This window comes from Microplitis mediator, chromosome 11 (genome assembly GCF_029852145.1).
Source record: "Microplitis mediator isolate UGA2020A chromosome 11, iyMicMedi2.1, whole genome shotgun sequence".
In the NCBI taxonomy this organism is placed as follows: domain Eukaryota; kingdom Metazoa; phylum Arthropoda; class Insecta; order Hymenoptera; family Braconidae; genus Microplitis; species Microplitis mediator.
The window spans coordinates 19,777,910-19,786,374 of record NC_079979.1 but is presented as its reverse complement, the minus strand read 5'-3'; the positions used below and the strand labels follow the sequence as shown (position 1 = coordinate 19,786,374).

The 8,465-nt window shown below is 34.7% G+C and overlaps 3 protein-coding genes across 3 annotated transcripts; 2 read left to right on the top strand and 1 right to left on the bottom strand.

Annotated features, from left to right (window-relative positions):
* The first annotated feature begins 487 nt into the window (after positions 1 to 487).
* On the top strand, positions 488 to 2,759 carry LOC130677961 (putative uncharacterized protein DDB_G0293878). The gene is made up of 2 exons (XM_057484903.1): positions 488 to 644; positions 992 to 2,759. Exons 1-2 carry the CDS (start codon positions 594 to 596, stop codon positions 2,600 to 2,602), a joined length of 1,662 nt encoding a protein of 553 aa, XP_057340886.1. The 5' UTR covers positions 488 to 593; the 3' UTR covers positions 2,603 to 2,759.
* Positions 2,760 to 3,690: 931 nt separating this feature from the next.
* Positions 3,691 to 5,973, top strand: LOC130677960 (GATA zinc finger domain-containing protein 14-like). The gene is made up of 2 exons (XM_057484901.1): positions 3,691 to 3,846; positions 4,188 to 5,973. The coding sequence occupies exons 1-2, from the start codon at positions 3,796 to 3,798 to the stop codon at positions 5,820 to 5,822; spliced, it is 1,686 nt and encodes a 561-aa protein (XP_057340884.1). The 5' UTR covers positions 3,691 to 3,795; the 3' UTR covers positions 5,823 to 5,973.
* On the bottom strand, positions 5,942 to 7,222 carry LOC130677982 (postacrosomal sheath WW domain-binding protein-like). The gene is made up of 2 exons (XM_057484924.1): positions 7,169 to 7,222; positions 5,942 to 6,930 (listed from the first exon to the last, which is right to left on the bottom strand). The coding sequence occupies exons 1-2, from the start codon at positions 7,211 to 7,213 to the stop codon at positions 6,223 to 6,225; spliced, it is 753 nt and encodes a 250-aa protein (XP_057340907.1). The 5' UTR covers positions 7,214 to 7,222; the 3' UTR covers positions 5,942 to 6,222.
* Between the last annotated feature and the right edge of the window lie 1,243 nt (positions 7,223 to 8,465).

The window sequence follows — 8,465 nt, the reverse complement described above, 5'->3', positions numbered from 1 at the left end:
AGTATTGATTATTTAAATTTGATTGTTAACGCGCCTATTAAAATATATATGCTCACCATAATCTTATCTCATGTCCTATTAAAAAAATAAATGACATATAATTACATAGCACGTTGGATTAATTGTTTTCAATTAACTCGACAATTTCGTGTAATTGCCATCGATATTGAACATAAATGGGTTTTTTCAATTTATTTTTTATATCGCTTAACTAAATAGTCATAATAATAAATAGCAATTGCATATTTATCTTTAATTTAAATTTAATATACTTTTTAGTAGCTGTCGTTATTGATGTCACGGGACATAATAATTACCGTTAACGACTTATATACCTTTTGTACATTTATATTTATATGAATCTATGCAAATGATATTTAATAGCCCAATGTATTGTGGGTCGTAAAAATCGCGTTTCGAAAATTGGATCGATCGTCGAAATGACTTGGCCTCTCTTATCACGTTCAATGAATCGGCTCAAATAACGAGATTTTGTGCTGCCTATAAATTGATAAAACCCGCGATCGCTGGCTCAACGTGACCACTGTCACTGCTCGCGGTATTTAGCAAACGTTTTTTTTTGTTTGTCAATCATGAAGCTCACCGTTTTAGTTATTTTAATTACGCAAGTACACTTGTTCTCGGTAAGTTCTTTTATATATTTTTATACCTTTCAAATTTTATATATACATTTTTTTTTAATAAAAATAAATATATATTTTTTTGTGTGCGTGGTTCATATATTTTCGTTCCACGTCTGAACTATTGATTTTAGTCACTCCAGGTCATCTGAAACTTTTTATTTTTATTTTTTTTGTAAATTGAATTTTCTATAGTAAAAAAAAAAATATTTTAATGACCTGTGTCTAAAGTTGAGAGTTTATGAACAGAAAATATTCAAATTACAAACGACTTTTTTTACTTTTTATTTAAAAGCAATAAAACATTTTTTAGTATGAAAGTAAATTACTTTTTTTTTAATCTATCATAGTGTCAAAAAAGCCGTAGAATATCGAATCCAGTTGATCATTATCAAGAACCCGCACGTTACGGAGCTCAAGAACTACCACCAAGTATGCGTCGTACTTCTCCCGCTGAAGATGGACCTAAAGAATCAGAAGTATATGGTTTGAAAGACCTTCCTAATTCTCGAAGAGGAAAAATGATGCCCGGCGTCGGATCACGTGGCCTAGTTGCTAGTCGTTTGAGAGAAATTTTCAGAAAAGATACCTCTCCTAATCAGCAAATAATAATTATAACCCCACCGCAAAATAATCCCGACCAACCTCACCCTAGTGCCAGAAATTTGAACTCTGCAACCGATTCAAGCGACAACGAAGAAATTGAACTTCCATCACACGGATCCGATGACCTCATAATAACAGACAATGATCCCGCATTGAGCGACACAGAAGTGGTTGTTCAAAGTGCATCTCGTCGTTCAAATAGCCGCAAATCGAACAGGAACAAAAATATCAACGTCAACAACAATGCGAATGCAAACCGTCAATTTGATTACTCGCTTCCACAAGATTATCCTGAAGATACAGATCCCGAGATTGTTGACTACCCCACTGATCTAGAAGACCGACGATTTTCAAACGATGATGTCCAGATAATAAGATTGGGGCCGACGTCACGAAGTACAAGACGTCGATTGTCTGACAACAGAAATACTAATGTCAACACCAATGTCAACACCAACAGCGATGCTCGTCGACGACTCATCTCTCGCAACAGAAACACAAATGTCAACACCAACGTCAACACCAACAACGAGGCAAGACGACGATCTCTTAATGACAACAAAAATGTTAATGTAAACATCAACAATTTAAACGCTGACAATGCTGATGATGAGACTGCGACGAATGACGTTGAAGCTGGTAATGCAGACGGTGACAATGTCGTTGAAGCTAATGACGATACAATTTATGGTGACAGTGTCGTAAGTCCGGTGTCAGTTATTAGTAGGCGTTCTCAAGGTGAACAGACGTTGCGAGCTGATGACAGTAACGGAAAAAGCCGAAGAGGCAGTCGTAGATCGAAGACTTTGGATCCGTCTGCTAGTCAAGTTCAGTCGCGTAGAAATTTAAAGTCTGTAGGATCTAGTAGTCGAAGAAATGTCCTGGTTGAAGTGACTTCTCTAGATAATGATGATAACAGTCGAAGAGTAGACGATTCTCCGGGCAATTCCTACAGTCGAAGAAATTCTGAAGCTGAAAATTCAGGCAAAAGACGTAAACTAGTTATCGTTGGTGATTCCCCTGCTGCTTACGGTCTTGATGATTCTGATAATCAGATAAGCGGCTCTCGCAGAAGGAGTCCTACAATTATCGTGTCAGCTCGCAGATTCTTGAGAAATCGCAATGACAATAAGAACATAAACATCAATAACAATGTCAACGACGCAGCTGTTGATGACGATATTAAGGTTTCTTCGCGAAGACGATTGACATCCTCAGGAATTTATGATGATAATGCTGCTGATGGTATTTCTAGTTTAGTTCAGCAGTTCCGTAGGCATCGTGCGCGCACTAATAATGAAAATAAAAATGTTAATATAAATGTTAACAGACTCGATAGCGCTGAAAATGTTTAGTTTGACTCGTGGCCACGTCATAGAATTTTATTATTTTTATTTTTAAAATTCTTACAGCGAACCTTATATACAAATTTGTTCAATAAATGTTAATGGAGTATATTTAAATAAATAAATAATTTGTGGATCAATAATTAGCGAATTTATTATTTTGAACCAAACTCACACGACAAACATGGAAATAATTATCACAAAATTTTAATGCATTAGAGAGTAAGAAATTGAAAAATTTGACGTATAGTTTCCGGTCGAATAGTTGTCGTGATCGAAACCCAAGCAACTTATCTAATAACAACGATATTGTAATCTGGTTTGAGAATAAAAGCGTAAAAAAAATTGAAAAAAAAAAAAAAATCCTAAGCAAAGAGACATTTCTGTAGCAGGATTATGGCTTGCCCTGTTACGGAAACAGGATCACGTAACAGGATCAAGTTCTTTGCAGCAACAGGTTTTTTTTCCGTGCATTAATTAATTATTTAATAAAAACTAATTCGATTATCATTTAGTTGATTAAGTAAAAATTAACTCGGAACTCATTTTTTTATCGCTGTAAAATTTGTCTGTTCATACAGTAAACAGTATCGTCTATTTAAATTTAAGAGTTAACGCGCCTGTAAAAAAGAACTGGCCAAAATCTTATCTCGTGTCCTATAAAAAAAAATAAATATCGCGTAATTACACATAGCACGTTGGATTAATTGTTTTCGATTAACTTAACAATTTCATGTAATTGCGAGCGATATAAAACATAAAGGTATTTTTTCAATTAATTTTTTATGTTACTTAAATAAAATAGTCATAATAATAAATAGCAATTGCGTATTTATCTTTGATTTGAATTTAATATATTTTTTAGTAGCTGTCGTTATTGATGTCGCGGGACATAATAATTATCGTTAACAATTTATATACCTTTTGTACACATAGATTTATATGAATCCATATAAATGATATTAAATAATAATAATAATCATAGAGAATTGTATACATGTATTGCGGGTCGTAAAAATCGCGTTTCGAAAATTGGATCGATCGTCGAAATGACTTGGCCTCTCTTATCACGTTCAATGAATCGGCTAAAGTAACGAGATTTTGTGCTGCCTATAACTTGATAAAACCCGCGATCGCTGGCTCAACGTGACCACTGTCACTGCTCGCGGTATTTAGCAAACGTTTTTTTTTGTTTGTCAATCATGAAGCTCACCGTTTTAGTTATTTTAATTACGCAAGTACACTTGTTCTCGGTAAGTTCTTTTATATATTTTTATACCTTTCAAATTTTATATATACATTAATAAAAATAAATATATATTTTTTTGTGTGCGTGGTTCATATATTTTCGTTCCACGTCTGAACTATTGATTTTAGTCACTCCAGGTCATCTGAAACTTTTTATTTTTATTTTTTTTGTAAATTGAATTTTCTATAGTAAAAAAAAAATATTTTAATGACCTGTGTCTAAAGTTGAGAGTTTATGAACAGAAAATATTCAAATTACAAACGATTTTTTTTAACTTATTATTTCAAAGCAATAAAACATTTTTTTAGTATGAAAGTAAATTACTTTTTTTTTAATCTATAATAGTGTCAAAAAAGCCGCAGTGTGTGGAATACCGAAGACTATTATCAAAATCGCGAACGTTTTGAAAAACAAGAATTACCAATTCGCCGTCAATATTACAATCCAGACCAAGGATACCAAGAAGGGCCATCGGTAGTAAACAGACCGTGCATTGACATCCCACACCCAGATAATACTGATGTCTATACTGCTGATTATGATGCATGCGAAGGTAAAGATTTCCGTACTTGCGGCATGCATACGTATCCTGGGCAATATTCGCGGCGAGCAAAGGTCAACCCTAGTCCCGGATCTCGAAGCATACCGCGGAGTAAATATACCAGAAATCTGTCCACAAATGATCCCTCGTCCGCCGAGCAAATAATAATCGTAGCCCCATCGAGACATCATCGTCGTCCGTCTCGTCCTATCGTCAAAAATTACAACTCTGCAGTCGACTCACGCAACAACATCGACATCGAACGAGTTCCTTCAGATATAAATGATGACGTTATTGTCGAAGAGAATGACCCCGAATTGATTGAGTCTGAAGGACGTGTCCAAAGTGCGCCTCTTCGTTGGAACGCTCAAAAATCAAAGAATAAAAATTTGAACGTCAATAGCAATACCAAAGGAAGACGTCAATATGATCCTCAGTCTGGTTATTACCCAGTTCGTCAGTATCCTCCAAGTTCTCAACCTTCCGAGTACCCGAATTATCCCCCGAACCCCCAGTATCCCCAGAATCCACGAGAAGTCCCACCAAGTTATTCCCAGGGTTATGATTACCCTTACGATCAACCTGGCCAACCAGATCCACGGGATGTTATCCCTGTCCTAGAAGTTCCGCAATCGTCACGAAACACAAGACGTCGAGTATCTGAGAACAAAAACACAAATGTCAACACCAATGTCAACACCAACAACGAGGCAAGACGAAGATCTCTCAATGACAACAAAAATGTAAATGTGAATGTCAACAAAGCAAATGCTGAAAATGCTGATGACGAGACTGCGACGAATGACGTCGAAGCTGGTAATGCAGACGCTGACAATCTCGTTGAAGCCAATGACGATACAACTTATTATGAGAGTGTCATAAGTCCAGTGTCAGTTACTAGTAGGCGTTATCAAGCTGCGAAGACTGATGACAGTAACGGAAAAAGCCGAAGAGGCAGTCGTAGATCAAAAAATTTGGACCCTTCGTCTGCTAGTCGAGTCCAGTCGCGTAGGAATACAAAGTCTTTAGGATCTGACAGTCGAAGGAAATCTGAAACTGAAAATTCAGGCAAAAGACGGAACATAGTCACTGTCGGCGATTCCACTGCTGCTAATGGGGTTGATGCTTCTAATAATCAGATAAGGGGTTCCCGCGGAATGAGACCAACAGTCGTCGTGACAGCACGTCGACTACTAAGAAATCGCGATGATAATAAGAACATAAACATCAACAACAACGTCAACAACGCAGCTATTGATGACGATATCAAGGTTGATTCGCGAAGACTATTGACATCCTCAGCTTTTATTGATGACAATGACGCTAATGGTGTTTCTTATTTACCCCAACTGCCTCTCAGACATCGTGGGCGCAATATCAATGAAAATAAAAATGTTAATATAAATGTCAACAGATTCGATAGCTCCGAAAATGCTTAGTCTGTCTCATGATCACGTCATTGAATTTTATTTTCACTGATACAATTATTATAACATACATTATTCACAAATTTATTATAATAAATGTTAATGAAATATATTTAAATAAATAAACAAAGTCCGCTAGATAAATAACGAATTTTTTTATTGATATCCAGATTAACACGAAATCATTAAAATAATAATCACTTATTTGTAAATTTTAGCCAAAGGATTAAATCGATTAAAAATTAATTGTTCTGCAATTTTAATTTCATCACAATAAACAAGTAAGATTATTAAAGTTTATTGTTCTTTGAATCTATTAAAGAGTATAATGAAATTAAATTGAAAACAATAATTTAAATTGTATTTTTATTGGCCATAAAGGCAGATATTAAAAATAAGTAAATTAATTAATTTACATTCTAGCCAATCCTAATAATCCTTTGGGTATACCGGGATGGTGTAATCCCATATCATGGTTGATATTAATATTCGTATTGGCGTTATCATTTTCCGTCATTTGGGTCGACTGCGGCTGAACCATCATCGGCATTTGCGGCACTGGCTGCACAGCTGTGTACCCTGGTTGGGGATAACCCATTGCCGAACCACCGCCCATTCCTAATCCGGAATCACCGTAACCTAAACCTGCTCCCATTGCCGGATAGGGCATGCCCATTCCTTGCGGAGTTAATCCACCGAATGGTGAACTTCCGTAACCTATTGGTGCTCCTAAGCCTCCTGATGGAATTCCTAATCCTCCTGATGGAATTCCTAAACCTCCTGGTGGAATTCCTAAACCTCCTGGTGGAATTCCTAAACCTGCGGGCGGAATCCCTAAACCTGCGGGTGGAAATCCTAAACCTGCGGGCGGAATTCCTAAGCCTGGTGCCGGCATGAATAGTGACCCCATCGGATAGTTATTGTACGGTCCTGGATAATTTCCACCAAATGATGGATCCATTGGCATTGAGCTGTATCCTAATCCAGGTCGTGGTCCATAACCATAACCAGATGGTTGCCATCCACTAGGGTCAGAAATTGCAGACGCACCTCGATTGCCTGCAACTGCAGTTGCTGATGGGCCATTTCCCAAAAACTGCCCTGAGCATCTTGCCGCCAGCTAATTTAAAATTTTAAATTAATACAATATTATTTTTCCATTAATTTATTGTAGAAATTTGCGATTAATTAAAACTCAAAAATTCAGGTTTCAAAATTTGAACCTTAGGCTTTCTTAAGTCGAACTTTTAAATTAATTCAGAAATTTGGACTATTCGATTTGAACATTACTCGCACATCTCTAATTAATTAATTACTTAACTGTAGCAATCAGAGATTGACGGATTAAATTAAATTACCTGGCTTAGCGCTGAAATAATAAAGATTACTGCGGATCTCTTCATGATGACTGAGTTTGCAGAAGTGGAGCAATCAAAGTGCCCTGATCATTTTATACTTCGGCGGGTCCCCTTTTTTCGAAATAATCATTATTATTATTATTATTATTATTATATTAATAACGTTATTATTGAACTTGTATTAACGATAAGTTAAAACTTTGGTTATTTAAAAAGTTTATAATTAAAATTAATTAATATAACTTTTAATAAATTATAACTTTTCTTGTTAGCTATTGGACAGTAGTGATAACAAGTCGCAATTGACGACCGTCGGGTTAATTGGAAATAAAAAGAACAAGTATAATATCAAGTTTTATAAGTTTTTAAGTACTAAAGCTAATTTATATATATACATATATATATATATATATATATATATATATATATATAATCAATAAAATGAAATATTACCATTATTTTTCTCGACTATAAAATATCTTTTTTTTTATAAACTTTTCGATGATTTATTATTATTTCATCCTTTTAATTTTATCGCAGTTTAAAAAAAAATGATATTCTATACAAATAAAAATGTATTTTCGCCTCGAGGTAAAAGTTTAAAGGCCAGATAACTTTGATGTTTATGAGTAATTTTACGCGATCAATATAAACTGTTTAGTAGAATACGTATTTAAGTTTGTTTTATAACGAAATTAATTTGTTGAGAAAATCAAGTGAGTTGATGTACACGGTTTGTTAGTTTTGAATACGCGTTAAAGACGTATATATATATTATATATATGTATGGGTTAATTAACTGGAAGTAGATCAATAAATTTGTCTATGGTATATGACCTTTTCACAAGCGTTAACAATCAGAGTTGGGAAAATGACAGGAACACTCGTTAACTGATAAATGATTTATCAATACACCTCAATGTCTATCAAAGTTAATGGGCCGAGGGATTTAAGGGCCATAATTGACTTTAACGACTTTTATATAGGGACATTCAATTAATATAAACAAATATGAATATCAATGCTGTGATTATTTACCCATTTTATATATATTTATTTATTTAGTGTCATAAATACAGTAATAAATGTTTTTTCAGCTCCATTCGAGACCTCTTTGTACCCTTGACAATTTATCATCCTGTTACGCCCTTTCCTAATCTCTTCTTTTTTCGTGGGTTTTTAAATTTACTACCGATTGTTCGGAGCGAGAGACTTGTTTACCGCAAAACCTTTCAAAATTCTAAATAACAAGTAATATGATTGTAAGCATTCTTTATTTTAGTAAAAAAGACTATCC

What these genes read in the sequence shown, in the direction of transcription:
- LOC130677961 (XM_057484903.1), top strand. Translation starts at nt 594, where the DNA reads ATGAAGCTCACCGTTTTAGTTATTTTAATTACGCAAGTACACTTGTTC. An exon ending in CGCAAGTACACTTGTTCTCG is followed by an intron (nt 645 to 991) that starts GTAAGTTCTTTT and finishes AATCTATCATAG; the next exon opens with TGTCAAAAAAGCCGTAGAAT.
- LOC130677960 (XM_057484901.1), top strand. Translation starts at nt 3,796, where the DNA reads ATGAAGCTCACCGTTTTAGTTATTTTAATTACGCAAGTACACTTGTTC. An exon ending in CGCAAGTACACTTGTTCTCG is followed by an intron (nt 3,847 to 4,187) that starts GTAAGTTCTTTT and finishes AATCTATAATAG; the next exon opens with TGTCAAAAAAGCCGCAGTGT.
- LOC130677982 (XM_057484924.1), bottom strand. Translation starts at nt 7,213, where the DNA reads ATGAAGAGATCCGCAGTAATCTTTATTATTTCAGCGCTAAGCCAG. An exon ending in TTATTTCAGCGCTAAGCCAG is followed by an intron (nt 6,931 to 7,168) that starts GTAATTTAATTT and finishes ATTTTAAATTAG; the next exon opens with CTGGCGGCAAGATGCTCAGG.